At 42.1% G+C, this 18,622-nt stretch overlaps 1 protein-coding gene across 1 annotated transcript in view; it reads left to right on the forward strand.

The window, feature by feature from the left end:
- Nucleotides 1–18,622, forward strand: part of LOC127236396 (thrombospondin type-1 domain-containing protein 7B-like) — a 177,878-nt gene that overhangs the window by 59,255 nt on the left and 100,001 nt on the right. The window contains exons 4-5 of the mRNA XM_051204014.1: nt 860–1,015; nt 10,411–10,608. Coding sequence (XP_051059971.1) covers nt 860–1,015; nt 10,411–10,608 — 354 coding nt within the window. The remainder of the gene's footprint in view (nt 1–859; nt 1,016–10,410; nt 10,609–18,622) is intronic.

Here is an 18,622-nt window from a genome sequence, read left to right on the forward strand (position 1 = left end):
CCTTTCCTTGGAACCCGCCTTTCACCGCTCTTCTGTGGATGGACACACGGGTCAACTCTACAACTCATCTACAGTAAATACTACCACAGTAGACCCGGACATGTGTCTTTAGCACATTGCTTTCAGGGACTCCTGTCTCCATTGTTAATTTTACACAAAGGCAGCAACATGTGGTTTCCTCTGTCTCTTGTGTTGCTGTGGTGCTGAGAAACTACAGCCAGAGGACAGTGAATATCGTAGAAGGACAAATAGTGGCTGCACCCTAAGGGGGCCCAGCTCAGGCCCTGATCTACACACCTGGAAGTTCTTCTCCCTCTGAGCACTGAACCTCTGGGTAACCCAGATAGGAAACTGCTTTCTCAAGCCAGAACTGCGGTCAGGGTCCAATTTTTCTTCTTATTTGAAGAGCCATTTTTCTTCTGTCTTTGCCAGCTCCACCCCTCCGGGGAGGCACAGCACTAGATTGGTTATGCTAAACACTGCACCTTAGGGGTTCCATTCTGATGTTTTTCACGGTGACCCAGTCATTCATATTGTTAAGATAGACTCGTCTTGAAACTTCACCAAGCCATTTAATTCTGCTTTAAATCATACCTCTGGATAATTTGTGTCTGTGATATTTCCACTCCTCTCTCGAATTCCCCGGGAGTGCTTCACAAGGAAGGAATCTCAAGTGCATGCCCTCTATCTCTCTGTCTTTTTCTTTGCTCACCCTAAAGGCTAATGATGTAGAACTACACATTTGTATCATAAAACGTTTGCCCTGATTGCCTGTACTCTTTAAGGTCATAGGCCTGGTAAGGAGATTTTAGGAAAGTCCGAAGAATGCGACATAGGCATTTATGTTTTTGTCCTTTAGTTTCTAGACCAGTGGAAAGTCCATTATGTTTGGGACCTGCCCCCTCGGCCTCCCAGCTCTGCAATGTGCCTTGCTCCACAGCCTGCATTGTGTCCTCCTGGTCATCCTGGGGCCCGTGTGTTCATGAAAACTGCCATGATCCTCAGGGGAAGAAAGGTGAGTGCTTACCTCATTCACTTCCAGTGTAAGCTTACTCTGCTGCAGACTAAGCCAGCTTAAGAGCATTTGTTTGTATTTAGATAACTGGCTCAGGGTTGGCGGCATTTACTTATTAGGGAGACAGCTAAGGACATTTTCTGTGGAGCACGGAATCTGACCTTGATTGACTCTCACATTAAACTCATAGCTGAATAAGTGACTATTATTCAGCTGGGAATAATGTTGGTCCTACTAACGCAGCCTAGTGGGTGCATGCTAGCCTAGTGTGCACAGAGCCCTGGATTCCATTTGCAGTACCACATCAAGCCAGGCTTTCTGGTACATTCCTTTGTCTGGGGTAGTAAAGATGGGAGGATTGGAATTTTCAGGTCATTCTTGGCTACATAGTGAATTTGAGGTTAGCCTGGACTGAATGACATGATGTCTCAAAAAAAAAAAAAAATCTAGCTTACTTTTTCTTATAAGTGACAGTTACACTGAAGCAGGTAGACATGATTCATGTAATCACACCAGAAACCAATTATTTTTTTTACACTAAGCATTTGGCTTTATATTTTAATAACACTATATATGTGTGTGCTTATTGGTTAGTGTTTATTGTCTTCAGGCTTAAAGTAACATCTTCATTTTTTTTTTTAATTTAGGTAGGCTTTACAATCCTGTTTCCCCCCATTTTTGTTTTCAAAATGTCCATCTCCACCCCCAAAAGTCCAGAGGCATCTTGCCATCCTTCACTGACTTTTTAGTTTCCATTAGCATCTTCCTCCTTGCATGTTGTGCTAAAAAGAAATGTTTCTTTTATTAATATGAAGGAAAATAAGCTCTGATGGTTTCCCAGATGGTAGGTTGTGTTTGCTCAGCTATAATCTTACTTTACATGCAGAGAAACAGCAACTCCAACTGTGGAGTGCAGTGACCCTTGTACCCCCTGCCTATGCAAGACAGTGCCACAGATCCACTAGAATTTCCCATGATTGTCATCTGCAGCTTACTCCAGGCACACACATGCCCTTGTTCATGGCACAGGCTTATAGGGATTTCATTTTGCTCTGAGTCTTCCTGCAAGGGAAGAGGAAAGATAGTAGTGAATCTGAGACAGGAGGATGCTAACTTTGACTTGGTTTTCATCAACGTATAGAAAGCAGTGTCTCAACAGGTCATGGAAGGCTGAATAATCCCCTGTATGAAATGAATATTGTCACATGTCCGTGTGTTCAGACACTGCCTGGACAGTTGGAAGTACTGTTTCTGGGTGCTGTAGAACCTTGGAGGTGAGAGGAATAGCTAGGACAGACCGGGGACACACGTTTGAGGACTTAGACCTGTCACATTTCTCATTTTACTTCCTACTTCCTGGTCTTCTAAGATAAACTAGCTGCAGCTGCTCTGGTCAGGGATTTGCATGCAGATAAATTTTGATTACACGGAGTGCCATTCTCCTTTGCTTTCAAAGATGTAGAGTTCTCAACACACCAAATAGGTGTAGGTGACATGAGCCCAGTTCATGTTTGTTTCCGACCAAAAAGGAGACTTACCGACTCATACGGAATGGCCTCCAGGATGGCATTCAACAGTCCAAACAGTGGCAGGTGCTCACAACCTTCTCCTTTCAATCTTTCTACTTCTCAGTTCTCCAAGTTGCTGTCTTCTCATTCCATCATTCTCCACAGTGTGTTGAGTTTGAGAAGCCATCTCCATAGACCAAAGCTCAGCGATGGGTTTTAACTAAGATGATAAGTGATGTAGTAGAGAAATTCTCCAGTAGTCCCAGGAAGAGCTCTAGGGAGGATCATCATGTCTGCTCAGGAAGGTTGAGCACTCATTCCTGAACACTCCATGACCAAAGGATAGGGCTTAAGGGGTTAGGTTCTAAGCTTAAGTTCCCAGAATGCAAAGTGGTTAGGCTACTTTTAACATTCACAGCCTGAGGGGGCAGAAAGAGCCTCCTTCAGGGTACTTTGATATAGCAAAAGAGATTCTGGGGCCACACTTTGTAGATGGTTACTCGATAGATAATATGTTTCTTGTTCTTGTCCATTGGCTTCTTTATAGCAATTTGGTGCATTCCTCCCCCTCCCGATTTCGGTGTTGCTTTCTGTGTTGAGCTAAAATTTTCATAGGACACTATGAAGAACTAGCTTCTTAAATTTTATCCCACTCCTCCTTCAACATATAACTCAGACAAAAGTCACTGGAGAAACCTGTAGCTCTTTCTCCTTTGTGGACTCCCTCAACATCCCTTTGTGTAGAACTTTCTTCTCACTGGCCCTTATTCTGTTCTCCATGTAAATGCTCCCATGCATGTACTTGTATATGTAGGGAGTAGTTCCTCCCCCCCCCCCTGCCAGTTCCACCGCCACGCCAGCCCCAAATAACACACAGAGACTCTGTATTTGATATAACGCTGTTGGCCTGTTACTTGTTTCTTATCGGCTACCTCTGTCTTAAGTATTAACCCATTTCTATTAATCTAAGTATTTCCACGTGGTCTCATTTTAGCGGAGAGGGGCTGGCGTTCTGCTCTCCCCGGTTCTCTCCATGTTGACTCCTCCTTATTACTTCCTCTCTCCTCCTTGTCTCCTAGTCCCGCATATCTTCCTATCTTGCTTTCCTATTGGCCAACAGTGCTTTATTCATTAACCAGTATGAGAAACATATTTACAGAATGACATCTCCCATCATCTCCTCTTTTCTGTCTAAATAAAAAGAAGGGTTTTAACCTTAACAAAGCAAAATATATAACAGAACAGTTATCAAATAAGAATCACAGTTAACAATATTTAGTCCATTAACATTTAGTAAGATTTAAGAAAATACTTCATCATCTATTTTATCTTTGTGAGTCTAAAGTCTATGTAACTTATCTTTAATCCTAACTAAGGAAAGCTATAACCTAACTATCTGTCTTCAACTCCATCAAAGACCACAGGAGGATAATACATAATACAGGTTCATATACTAACAGATAAACATCAACGATAACGACAGCCACAATAGCTAAGCCAGGGCCTGATCCCTGAGCTCCCTTTTGCCAAGTGCAGTGTCTTTCCAAACTCAGAGATCCATTGGTCATTTTCTTCATAAGCCCCCAAAAGACATTTGGACCAAGGTACAAATCCAGTGCTGAGGAGAGAAGTCATCTTCCAGCTGTGCCCTGGAGTATCCAGGTGAACCATGACCCCCTGAGAATGAATCCTTGGGCTGCTGTGGATCACCAGGCTTAGTGCAACTGCAATATCATCAGATGAAAAAAGGGCCCTACAATCCCAGGCATGGGTAGACATGGAGCGGAACAGGTAGCTGCTGAGTGTGCATTTTGCCCCAAGCAACTGTTTCCTACAAAGGCTTGGTCTTGGGTTATGCAAGATTAGGTAGGGGCCGTGGGAATTATGACCTGAGGGTGGAAGAGTCTTGGAGCCTTTGGGGACATGTTGGAGTTGCTATTAGTACCTTTGCTTTTATAGAGTCCAGACCAAACCAAGGTGATTTCAGGACAGACCTGGAAGATGGCTTCTCTTCCCAGGAGCTAAGTAACCACAGGCAGAGAAAAGGAGCCTCTTTTGTAATTGTAATTCAGGGCTGGCAGTTTGCTGTTTTAAAAGAATTCCCCAAAGCAGAGAGAAATCAGTCCTCTAGGTCTTGCTGGAACCTGGCAGGACCACCTGCCTCTAATTCCTCTTGGGGAAAATACAGAATAGAACTCCCACTCTGGGGAAATGACTCTGTGCCTACAGGCAGACCAAGTGTGTGATGGTGATTGCAACAATTGTCTTGTTATTTCTACCAAGTGGTGAGGACAAGCTCTGTGTTCTTCTCATCCTCTATTTCTAGCCCATGATCCTGTGAGGACTGAGCCAGAGTCCTGATTGGTACAAAGTAAATATGATTTAGGATTCCACAGAGGCTGGACACACAGCATGTGTACTATGTGTTGAAAAAAGCCTGGGACAGAAGTAAGGGCTGCACTTCCCTCTCTGAATTCCCTACTCAAGAAATCCAATCAACTCATTGGCAAAAATCTAAAACATAGAAAAATTCCTGGATACCTTATAGCCTCATTCATACATTACATACACAGGTATGTATTTATGTAGATAATCTCTTTAATAGTTACACACATGTGTATGTATTTTAGAGAAAGAAAAGTAGAAGAATTGAGGGAAAATCAAGCAAACAAGGAGGGAAGAGATGTGGAAAGATGGAGGCCCTTTTCCCACGCACACATCCTTCTTATCACAAGCCTTCTTATTTCATTCTATTCTCTTTATTCACATGAAAAAAAAAAACAGTAGACTGGAATGGGGGAAGTAGATGGTAGAGAATGTTTTGTTAGCTAATAGAGTAAATTCTTAGAGAAATTATCTTTCTATGGCTGTTGTTCTCCATCAGGCACCTCTCAATCAGGCGTCATCTAAGGCTCATGGCTGTCAGCTACTAAGAATGCATTAGAAAATCAGTCAACATTCACGGGCTCTACGCCCTTCCATCACATCCGTGACAGGCAGACAAGGCGAGCAGCGCTTGGCAGGTTGGTGCTTGTCAAGTGAGGCTGGGACACCTTCCAGAGGAATTTAAATAGGATCAGGTTGTATCGTTTATTGCTTTATCTCCGAGATAGTCCACAGTGTTATAATTACAGAAATACAAAAGAGAATCTGCCGGAAGAAAATGCTGATGAGTAAGCCCCACACATAGATGTGATGTAGTTAAAAAAAAAAAAAAAATTCCTCTCCACACATCATAGATTTGCCTGACCCCCTGGTCCCTTGCAGACAAGTTCTACGAAGGCAACCAGCTGAAGAGGAGTTTCATGGAGACCTCTATTTGTGGCATCCCTAATAGGTACCAGCCTCTCTAAAAGACTTCAAGGCTTCCTCCCCTGCTCCAATACAGTTCCCCTAACACAGCACAGAAGATTCTCCAATGTCCCTACAGGAAAAGATGTTTTTAAATTGAGACTCTAGGGCTATTCCTAAAGACATCTTTTCCATCCTGAAAAATTAACATGGACAAGCAAACTGAGGTCAGAAATCACTGACATACCTGAAATCTAATTTTGCAGTGGAAATATTTCCCTTTTCCATCGTTGCTTGCTGGGTTGGCTCTAATGTTACATTTACATGAATTCTATAAAATCATTTGGCTTTATTACAAATAATATTCATGTTAGCAGATAATTTTTTCTTTTTCTATTTTTGTGTGTCTCTGTGCAGAGGCTGGTAATAAGCTGTACCTACCTCTTTTTTCCCCATTTTTTTTTTTATTCCTTTTTACGTTCCAGCCCTAGCTTTCCCTCCTCCCCTCCCTTGCTTTCTCCCAGTGCTCCCTCACTTCCTCCCCTGGACCACCCCAAGTCCACTCCTTGTGGGTAAGGGCTCCCATGAGGAGTCAGCATAGTCAGGCACAATAGGTTGGGGCATGGCCAGGCCCCTCTCCCATGTATTAAGACTGAGCATGGCATCTGCCATGGGGAATCGGCTCCAACGAGCTTGTATCCACTTCTTACGATAAGTCTTGAAAGTTTTCATGGTTGCTGCACCCTAGCAAGGCTGCTTATTTCTGAGTTATAACTGGCTGGGAAATAATTGTGCTTGATATCTAAAGATCTGGAATCAAAGACTCAGTCTAGGTGAAAGGGGTATACTTGATTCAGTATCATACAAGCACAGTGATGTGAATTCAATGCCCAGAAACCGTGTAACATAAGTCAAGTGTTGTGCCTTTGTAATCCCACCTCTGTGCTACCAGAGACACACCCACTTCCTGGACAGTAAATTTAACATCCAAGAGTCCTAGACCAATGAGACACCTGTTTCAAAAAACAAGGTACACACACCTTCAGTCTTATCAGGATCTTTGGCTGAGTATCCTTAACCACCATCTAGAGCTGCCAGAGACAAACAGAAAGTGCAGTGCTATCCACGTGCAATCTGCTGGATATGCCTTCTAGTCTACCTCCATGAATTAGCATGGAAACAGTGGTATCGTCCATAGCTCCATGGAAGCTCACAAGGACACTGTTATTCCATGACACAGTAGAAATGCAGTCTTCAGACTTCGATATTCCCATCAGCCTCCTTAAATTCTCCTCTGCCTTCATCTAAAAAATGTTGTCTACTCTTCTGCCATCTTCTCTTCTGACCTTACTCTCCCCAACCCACTATTTAGTCTGTTCTGTTTGCCTATAGTAGAATGTTACACTAAACCACACACCTGAGGCTCAGAGCTCATGACAATGACAACAACAATAATATAACCCTGGCAATAGTGGTTCTATCAATGGGGCATGGTGAACCTCTGCCATGAAATGACAGAGCCGCAAAGCCTACTTTCTAACTTTAGTTTAAGGGACTGACACATGATGGCTTTGAACTTTACCTTATGAAATGGGACCAAAACACGTTGCAGACAGGAGCTAAGTCTACGAGGTTAGGGCTGTGGTGAACTTCCTGCCCACCTACCCTATAGGTGATACACCCTCAGCGAAGTAACATATTGCAGTCTGGCCTTTGTTTGCAAATATCTAAAATGGGCAGAGAACCTTACAGAAGCCTGGGGTTTCAGTCCCGAGTAATGTAAGCCAACTGTCTCTTGCTGTCATAGTTAATTACTGTGCACACCCTTTCCCCTTTATGAGTTATAATGCAGTGAGAGTTAGACATTTGCTATGTCCAATACAGGACATTAGTATTCAAATGATATTTAATATTTACTGAATAATAAGGTTTGACTAACATCGAACTTAATAATTGTGAAACATTGGCTGACCCAGCCATGGTGAGCTTGGCTGTTATATATCTTTTGGAATTGAACACTTGGGAAAACCCTATTGTTTACTGCAGGCATGGTTGCCAGTGTGGGAGTCAGTTAAGCAGAACAGGAAGCCACAGTGCGTGTTTTATGCTGAGCTTGTGGTGTGATTTGATCCTACTTAGAGTCTGGACAAGGGCAGCACACACACAACAGAGAGCCTGAAAGAATTTATCGACTGAGGAGATGCACTCTATAGATTTATGGCAAAATGGATGCGACATGATTTATAGAGGAAAGCACATGAGCCCTTCAGCTTTAAGCTCCAGGAACAGGACACCCAAATCCCTCCATAGAGAGTGCTGGGTTTCTGTACTGTTCTCCAAGCTGGTTGTCAAAGCGTAAATCATGCTATTTCTTGTTCAAAGATAAGAGCTAAACAAGTACAAACAAATGCCAGAAAATAAGCAGGACACAGGTGTTATGTGTAAAAGTAGAGGTCATACAAGTCGTGCGGCGGCAAGAGCTTAGAAGTCCTTAATTTATGCCAAGTGTAGTCCAGTGCCCTGTGTGCCCCCTAGCTCTCCTTGAGATTTACAAAGCTGAGCTTTCTGTGGGCTGTATTTTGAGTATTTAATGATGTGGAGTTAGAGATCTAACAGAGCAGTAATCTCCATTGTTGTTATTACTTTAATTAGCCGTAAACTTAGCAATTTTAGTATCATCATAATAGTCACTATTGTCTAAATGAAGTCTAAGTAGTATATTAGTTATTTTCTGATGATGGAAGTTCCTGTATGGCAAAGTCGTGCTGCCCTTTAGCCCCAAATAAAAACATACAGGCTATATTAATTATAAAACTGTTAGCGGATGGCAAGGCTTCTTATTAGCTAGCCTTCTCTTAATTATTAACCCATAACTACTAATCTATGTATTTCTACATGACCTTATATTACTAGAGAACACCTGGTGCATCTACCTTCCTGGGCTCTACATGGCATCCTTTACAGCCTCCTCTGCCTCTCCTTCCCAGAATTCTCCTCATCTCTTAGTTCCACCTATCTTCCTGCCTCTACTGGCTATTGGCCAATCCAAGTTTTATACATCAACCAATAAGAGAAACATACATACAGAAGGGTATCCCCCATCAATTTTCTGTCTTTCTATGATTAAATACCTCACAAAAATTAAGGAGGAAAAAGGTTGGTTTGATGTTACAGCTCACAAGATAAAATCCATATTGATGGAGATAGAGTGGTCGCAGAAGTCCAAGGTGACCAATCGTATTAAATCTGTAGTCAGGAAGCAGGCAGTGAACAGGGCCAAGTTATCAAGTGTCAAGGCCCTCCTTCGGCTGAATGACTTCCTCCAACAGAGTTCCACTTCCTAGGGTTTTACCTCCTCCCACACAGCACTCCCAGCTTGGGACTAAGAGTTCAAACATGGGCCTTTGGCAGTAAATCAAAGGACTTTTGGCTAGAGGTGTAGCTCAGTTTGTAGAACATTCACCTCACATTGAGGAAGCCTTGGGATCGATCTCCATTACCACATAAACCAGGCATGGTGGCCCATGCCTATAATCCCAGCACTTGGGAAATAGAGACAGGAGCATGAGAAGGCCGAAGTGAGTTTGAGCCCAGGCTGAAGATAGATGAGAACCAGCTTTGAAAAAGAAACAGAAAGGTCATGGTGATGGGTTGACAGGTTTGAACATAACGGTGAAAGATGATGTGGGTGAGATCTGTGCCCATCGGAGTGACATATAAAGAGGACCAAGGATTGCAAGTCACACCATTACTGGATCTCAGATTGTTCTCATTCACTCATTCATTTTCCTTCTTAAAGTCATGTTGTTGTTATTGTCACCTTAAATTATGTTAAACAAACATGCTGTGTAAAATCAAAGTATAACTTGTATTTCTGGCATCTAGACACAAGAGGAAGATATTATATTAGAATGCTCATGTTCTCTCATGGCAATAGCCTAAGAATATGTACCTACCGTACTCCCATTAACATGTAGTTTGTGATTTGGCAGCATTTCAAGATGTGCCTATGTCCTTAACATGGGGTCTGCATGTGGGAATTTGAGAACCCATGGCCAGTTAGGGCAAAGAATGATGTCCTGGAGACACTGTCTATGAGGACATGCTGATGCGGAAATCTCAGAGAAGCTAAACAGGGATCTCTCAAAGCAGGAAGCTGGGAATGGTCAGGCACTAGGCATGGGCAAAGATGTAAGCGTGCTGTGTAATGGAAAGCCACAGGGATGCTGAAAGCGATAGCAAAATTAAAATGTGGGTGTATCTGGGAGCAGTTACTGCTGTGGGCCATCACTGAAGTTCCTGGATTACGGACACCATTGGATGCACCCTGTTCATTATTTCATCTGATTCTATCTGGCCTGTCCATCATCTCTTGGAAGACGCTTTTTAGACTCTTATTCTTTTCTACATTTTCTCTTTCTCTTTCCATTTCATATCCCTCCATCTCATAAATAAAACATATCAAGATAACACCTGCATCAGAGCTGCAAGTGTTCTCATGGAAGCGGAAGCGTCATCTGCTGCCCAGCAGCTACTCCTTTGCCTTTGCTGGGTCAGGGTGGAATACTGAAAATCTTGTTTTCTCTCTCCTTCCAGGCTTTAGAATGAGACAGAGACATGTTCTCATGGAGTCTACAGGGCCCACGGGGCACTGCCCTCATCTGGTAGAATCCATGCCTTGTGAGGATCCAATGTGTTACCGATGGCTTGCTTCGGAAGGCATCTGTATCCCTGATCATGGGAAATGTGGCCTAGGACATCGCATCCTGAAGGCTGTCTGTCAGAACGAAAGAGGTAGGAGCTGGCAACACACTATGGGGTTAACTTGTACCCAACAAGAGACCGTGCTGCTCTTCAAAGGTCATTTTCTAGAGGGTGAGAAGCTTTACCTTTCCTATACTGGAGCATTTGTGGAGAATTGTGTGACAAATTGCTGTAGAGTGAGCTATGATCACTTCATGTCAGAACCACAGACTATCGCTAAATGTGCTATTTGGTTATGCTTTAACACACGACTCTGAACCCATAGAATTCTTGGGAGGTTTTTTTTTTTTTTTTTTTTTAATTTATCAAGACAAATAACAAAACTGTCCTCATTTATGAATGCAGGACAGGCTTTTTTTTTTTCTTTTGTTAAGATCAGTTTATGACATGCCTTTATTAAGTGTTAACAAAATGCTACCTGTTAAAGATGCCAGGGTTAAAAAGAAAAGGGGAAAAAAGATTAAATAAACTCCTTTCATTTATATAACATTAGACCAGAATCAGCTCTGTATATAATGCTAACATTCTCAACAAGCCATTTTTAAATATAAGCTGTCAGGATTTATACAATTATTAACAATGATGTCTGTCCTTGATCACCACACTTTGGGTACAATGCCTGTTGGAAATGAAGTGCGCTTTAAAAATATGTAAGTCATATGGCAGTTAGAAAAGTGACATTTAAAAATCTTTATCCTGAAAATTAAAAAGAACTTCATCTCTCCGAGGGACATGGAGCTTGTCTCCTAATCAGCTCTGTAATGTGAGGCCCTGTTCACAATGCTCTTTGTGTGTGGGTTGAAATGTTTTGACTTATGGAGCAAAGTAATCCACAGAATGGGAGGAACTTACAAAGCGGATTCAGAATGGATATTAGCATCTTCACAGGGCTGACATCTGGTAGACTGTTTCTTCCTTTATTTCTTCCTCCCTCTTCTCTCTGCTGACTTTCTCCTTCACTTTTTTATGCTCTTTTTCTTTCACTAGAATAACAAACATGAGTAGGCAAATGTACATTTTGTATTAAATGATTTATTGTTTCCCCGCAGAAAGCAGATGGTTGTTTAATTAAATAGAGGCAACAGCAGATTGCAATAGCTGCAATAAATAGTTGGAACTAATAGTCACTGCTCCTAATACAACCACATAATGTTTATATGGAGGCAAGGTGTGCCTTATTAGGGCAGGCAAATAATATCACTTCTGTGGTATTTTACTAGTATTATAACTTATAATAAGGAAAGCATAATTTGTTGTTCTTCCCTAATTCTTAGCACACACATTCTGGACCCATTGCAATTTCCCCGGGAATCCAGGTTCTAGGCGAATCATTACTTTATCATTTGATTATTGACTCTGACTTGTAACATATAGCTTGTAAGTTCATCTAAGTTTCAAAGGGTGATAGAAATGACTTTTATTCTAACAAGATGACTCTGGGTTGGTGTCTCTGTGTAACTAAAAAGACCAAACTAGAAGTTAGGTACTTTCATTCCTAATCATAACCCAAGGAGGTGGAGATTGGAGAGGGGGTGCCTCAGTTATTAATCAACCCCATGGGTAAAAGCTCCTGGACTATGGAGTTCGGAGATCAGAACTTCCTTCCACATGGCTATATGGAAATGTGGGCAGAGTCAGGTGTACCCAGAGAGGGCCTGAATGCTCTGTACCCAACTGAATGGTTTATTACCCTATACATCTCTTCTGTCTATATCCATACCACTCTGAAAGTGCCTGTTCCTACCTAATTCATATTTTTCATGTAGTTGTTTATCTATATATATTATAATATTCTTACAGTAGAGCTGTAAGTTTCCTTGGGCTCTTTAAGCTACCTGGGGGCAATTCTGGTGTATGCGAAAGGGTTTGTAGCATGAGTGACAACCTGAGGTGTTACTATCCAAGTGTGAGAGGTCTGACTTTATGCCATTTCCATAAAAAGAGTGCATGGAAGTGGACCTGAGTGGATCCAGTTGGTGTGGCAGAATTGCTTGGTGTAGAGGAAACCCTACTGATCCAATCCAGGATGCAGTCTGTATTGAGTGTGGTGTCTGAAGTTCAGTGGGGAAGGTTCAATTGTGGGTCTTCACTCCACCCTGCTTGGAATTCCAACCCCACTCACTACCTGCTTGATGTTCAATTTATGTAATTTATAGGAGAATATTTTCCTTTAGGCTTCCAGATGAATTAGTTAAAAACTGCCTTAGATTGTGAAGGTTCTAAGGGTTAAAATAGGTATATGGATATGATTGTGACTAGAGATATTCCTGGTACCTCTCTTTTCAAAGCAAGCTTATAATGCATGTTCGCTAGGATGTTTGGTCTTCGGAAATGGGGCACGGAACGTAGTGCAGACAGTACTAGAGACTAGCACAAATGTTATCTTTATCTTCCATCCTTCAGCTGAGTAAACGGAAAGCTCATTGGGTTGGGTCCCTTAGCAACTTGTCACAGTAATCTGGTCATCTTATGGTAGGTACTGGAGAGTTGCCATGAAAACTTTGGTCCACAGCATTAGTGGTTTCTTCCACAGTGTGTGCTCTGGCCTCTTCAGGGATTGTAGTGTTTTCCCTTAACCATGACACAGCAGTTTCAAGGCTTTATTACTTCTTCCTGTGAACAGATTTAAATTTAGCTTTTGACTGACATAGTCTGCTTCTATGGGGAGAGTTGGAATTCATAAATGCTCACACGAGCTCTGTGAAATCTGTGGGTTTTTAATTACCTGGATGAACTTCAACTGCATTGTTTCTGAGGCCACCATCATGGTGATGGGAACATGCTGACCTCCTGGTTACTGAAACAATCTCATACCTGGTAAGAAATTGTTAACATGGCCTAGCTGGACCTTCTGTGACTCAGAGGCTGTGTGCCCACTGTGATTGGCTGTGATAGTTTGGCAGAGAACCCACCTGTCAGACTTCCCACATGTTATCAAGCTCTTCACATAACCACTGACAAAGATGCTACTTAAAATAGTTGAGAAAGGAACACTTGGGATGTACAGCTTCCTGTGAGTTTCTTTGCTTGTGATAGTGGATAGTTGGCTTTTCAGCACACTGAGTTTCTCGATTACTTTGAAGACTTTTGTTTCAGAATTTGTTTCAAGCTAAACAGAAGCAGCCAAAATAAATTGTCTTATACTTGATATGAGAAATTCCAAAACTCATATTAGATACAATCAGACTTGAAACCTAGAATTTCCAAGGGCAGCTTGCTTTGTCTTCTTTCTGTTTGTCTATAAGTTTATGGCAGGACTCTAGACAGAAATATCCAGACAAAAATGCCATAATCTCATGAAATATCCATGTTCCATTCAGACTTAGAAGCTGAGGGATTTTTCCCCCTTGAGTATATTTGTATGATATACACCTGTGTTTGTATAAATGTTCACGTGTTTGTGTGTACACAGGTGTGCATGCATGTGGCTACCCAAGATTGACATTGCAAGTTTCCCTCAATTCACCTTATTCACTGAAGCTGGGCCTCCCAGTTGACAGCAGAGCTTACTAATTCAGCCAGTCTGTCAGTCAGGTAGTTAGGGATCCCCTCTCCACCTGCTGAGCTCTGAAAGTATAGGCTGACTATTACAATTACAAGCATTTTCTTGGGCTCTGGGGATCTAAATTACAGTCCTCACACTACAAAGCAAGGAATTTAATCCTGGAACCATCTTCCAGCACCCAAGAAAACTATATAACTATACACTACATAACACACACACACACACACCATTCTTTAGGATTACCTTTGTTTATATTTTTATTGGATTTAGTTTTAATTTTTTGAACCAAGGTCTTGTTTAATAGCCTAGGCTGACCTTAACTTTGTGATCTCCTGCCCTAATTTCCAGTGTTCAGATTACAGTTCAGAGGGAGCCACTGTGCCCATCTCTCTCTCTCTCTCTCTCTCTCTCTCTCTCTCTCTCTCTCTCTCTCTCTCTCTCTCTCTCTCTCTCTCTCTCTCAGACTATTGTTGGTGTTCCTGTTACCACAAAGAAGATGTATGCACTTCCATTCTCAAAAGCTATGTTCATATCCTGACCTGGGAAACTGCACAATTATACAGCCTGTCGTACTGCAGCTGAGAAGTAACTGCATGAAATAAATTTTGATACCCTTAAACCTGGTTGGTCAGCTTGAGAATTGTGACCTCCTGGGATGTGTCTAGGTGACGTGCAGGCCACACAAGCATGAGGGTCAGAACTTGATCCACCAGAACCCACATTAAGAAAGCTGTGCATGGCAATTTGTGCCAGTAATGCCAGCACTGGGGAGTTGGAAACGTAAAGATTCCTGGGGTTTGCTGGCAGCTAGCCCAGCCAAATTGACATCGTCTAGAGATCTTGATCCAGTTCATTTGCTCTGCCAGTTAAACGATTAAAAGACAAGGAAATATAAATCTCAAAGACAGTGGACAGCAACAGATTAAAAAACTTTATTGTAAGTAAAGAAGCAGAATAGTACACACACACACACACACACACACACACACAGACACAGACAGTGTGGTAGGGTAAAGACGGCAGGCACAAAGGCAGAAAGAAACACTCTATGAAGAGCTGAGAGTAAACTAAAATCCCCTTTGTCTTGGAGGGACTAGTGAGTTAAGTGTTTTTTAGAGGTATAAGACTTCTTCCCTAATTTTGAGTTGGTCAGTTGAAACAAACAACAACTAAAAGTTTGTGTGTTGTGGGTAGGGAGTTGATAGACAAACAGCATGAGATAAATGTGAACATGTTTTACCAACAGAATAGGGTTAGGTAGAAGTAGAGCCCCACTGACAGGAAGGAAAAAAAAAAAAAAGCCCGGCAGGCCTTTCTCTCAGTTCAGGAGGCTGAAGATGAAGGTAGAAATGTCCCATCTTCGTAATCTCTGGGTGACCCTCTTTCCTATCTGCCTGCCGGGGATCTGCCAAGCCGCTACCCCCTCAAGAACAGCAAACTCCAATGTTTTGGGAAAATGGTCAGAAAGCAATAGAAGTAGAACCCAGCGCAGACTTCTTATTCCACACTCAAGAAAGTGATCCGTGAACCACCTAGGACCGTAGTCAGTTAGTTACCTGTGGATTTCCCCAAGTGTGGAATCTGATTTCCAGGCTGCTGAGTGGTGGAGTGCTTTTGACTTTATTTTTCTACCCAGCATTTCATCATTACTGTGGATCCACAGAAGTGACTGAGTAGAGTGTGTGAGCTTGTTCTCTGTTCGTTGATAAGAGCATTTCTACACTGCAAAGGAACCATTTTGAATGCTGTGAAAATGCTACCCTAGCCCTTTCCCCTCAGGGAACATTACATTTACTCGCTGTGGCTTAAGCTCTGGCTTTCAAACTTTCAGTAAGTTCACTGTCACATGGTCACTGGTGGCTACTGAAGATTTATCAGTATATGACATCTTCAGAACGGCCTGCAGAAACCACCACACTGACGGAAATATTTCTAGTGGGTCCAACTGACCGTTTGGATCCTTCCTCCATGTCTCAGAGATGCAAAGTGGTCAGTTGTTCGACAGATGAGCTCGACATGGATCTGCCCCCTGTCCCGCCAGACACAGGGAAGCCAACAACTTCTCTGTCCATGCTTTATCAAACATTCTTTCTTTAGTGGCATCTTGTCCCACCACTGGTGCGACAAGATGCCACTACATTCTTTCTTAAAAGAAGAAATAGCTTTTTGCATTTATCAACAAGCACATTTATTTCAGAGATAATGTGACACACATCCTCTACCTATAGGAAGGTGGACCATCAGCCTGCTAAGGTGGGCAATACCAGGAGGGTCAACGCTCACATACGATAGGTACATTGAGTTAGAGTTCTGCTGGGTTCTGCCACACTAGAACCCTTAGTTACAATGCATCTTATGTTCATCTCTGTCCTAAACCTTCCCAATGTAAATAGTTCCATTAAGCATGAGGAACAATTTCCTATCGCCAAGGTGGCTCTGTGTTCCATCCCAAAGTTATTTTCTCTGTTTTTTTTTCTTTTATAACATTTCCTTTTATTCTGTGACCTAGAGCAGCAGGCTGTTCTCAGTTGTCAGGTTCCTGAGAGAGAGGCAGAGAGAGGACCAGGATGTGAGAAGATAAGAAAGTTTAGGATCAGTAGGTCTCATATATACTGATGCCTCATACAAGCAAGTTTATTAAAAAATACAGAATCTTATATACAGTTATTACAGAAGAAATAGGACAGAAGTCAGGAGACAGCTAGTCAAGTGGCGTCTCACTGGGGACATAGACAATCCCAAGAGTGTTAGAGACAAGCAGCCTTGGGACTCATAACTCCAGTCCCTGCGGGGCAAAAATCTAAGTTCCCAGGAACCAAAACAATTCCTTCTAGGTCAAGACTGCTCCCCTACAACCCTGGTAAAGACACATAACTACGTCCCTTTGCCTTTTCATGGGGGACTCTTGAGAAAGCCTTAGATCACACTATCAACAATTTTTAAGTTATGGGTGGGGGAGGAGGGGTTGTTCACGAGTGCAGTGCTTTTAGTGGCCAGGAGATGGCGGTGGAAACTCTGAGCGCTAGTTAAGAGTGGTTATGAGCTGTCTAAGTCCACTCTCTTAACCGCTGGGCCATCCCTCTGCCCCGCCCCCACCGCTGTCAGCCAAGGGCATTCTTGTAGGCTTTCTTGTCTTTCACCAATAATCCAAGAAGCTATTCTTTAATCTTACCTCAAGTCCATACACTTTAAGTACTGACACCAAGGATGCTGGGACCTTCACAGGGGTGCCTTTGTTTAGTGAAACCTGCCAGGAGATTATTTATTTGAGTTGGATTAAGATGGTTTAGTATTTTTAAATCCATGCTTAGACTTGGAGTCTTTGTTTGTTTGTTTGTTGTATTGCTAGCTCAAGGAATGTTCCGTGGCTTGCCCGTGAGACTAATGTCAAACTTCAGAGACAATGTTATTATTTGTGCTTCAGAGTCCAAGCAGGACCCGGTGTTTGCCAAGTCTTTCACTTCCAAGCCCTTAGATCACCTTGTATCTTGTGTTTCTCCGGTGCAGCTTTAGTTCCCCTCTGCATAGCTTTCACATCTCCTAGAAGACTTCCTGAATTTCATTTCAGCGTGGGATTTATTTTATTGGACATTAGGAAAAGAGGGTACTAATTCGACAGACATTTCTTTACTGCATAAGTAGATTCCTGTGGTGAAGACACATATTAAAGAGAAGCATTCAAATTAGAACCACTGCTGAGATGTAAAAGATCTGAAACAAATTTCAAATATGAATTTTCTAAAACATTTGAACCATGGTAGCTTGGTTTGAAATAAGTCTGCAGTTTACTAGGATGTGTGTTTTAGAAAAGATGATGATAATTGGATTTTTTAAAAGGAAGACTCTTGTTCCTCGTTTAAACAGGAAAGCAAAGCACCTCCCTTCACATGAGAATGTGATTCTTAAACTATATTGCACCATTTCAAGAGATCAAAGAGAGGGTGGGTACAAATGGCTATGGATTTATATGAACAATGAGAATCCAGACAAATGAGATTTTGGATTGATGAGAATTAATGGATCCTAGCATAAGCCGTAGTTTCCAAGCCAGGTGGAACCTCCACCCTCACTAACAATGGATAATTCTTGAACGTGCAAATATGAGACACTGATACACATGCATCTCATTACGTGAGGATTTTTCTCTGGCCACAGGAGGACTTCACACTCCTAGAAAGGAACCTTTAGAGAATGATTAGACTAAGCTTGAGGTCTAGATATCATCGCCAATGAGATGAGACTTTGCAGGAACTATTCACATACATGCTCTCTAGCCCTCTTTCCTTTCCAATTTCAGTTCCTCACTCTTACTCATTACCCAGGGATCTTTGCTGGAGTTCTACACATAGTGTATCTTGACGATTACTTTGTTTGGAAAGATCTAGTGGATGCATTCCTGTAGAAGAGACATACCCCAATGAAATCAGTATTTAAAGAGTCACTGTCCAATGAAGATATCAGAGCCTATTTAATATTTTCATTGTTTTATTTTGTCAAATATCAATTCCAACCTAAGAACTTTGATGTAATGCTTTGGCC

This window comes from Phodopus roborovskii, unplaced genomic scaffold (genome assembly GCF_943737965.1).
Source record: "Phodopus roborovskii unplaced genomic scaffold, PHOROB, whole genome shotgun sequence".
Classification (NCBI taxonomy): domain Eukaryota; kingdom Metazoa; phylum Chordata; class Mammalia; order Rodentia; family Cricetidae; genus Phodopus; species Phodopus roborovskii.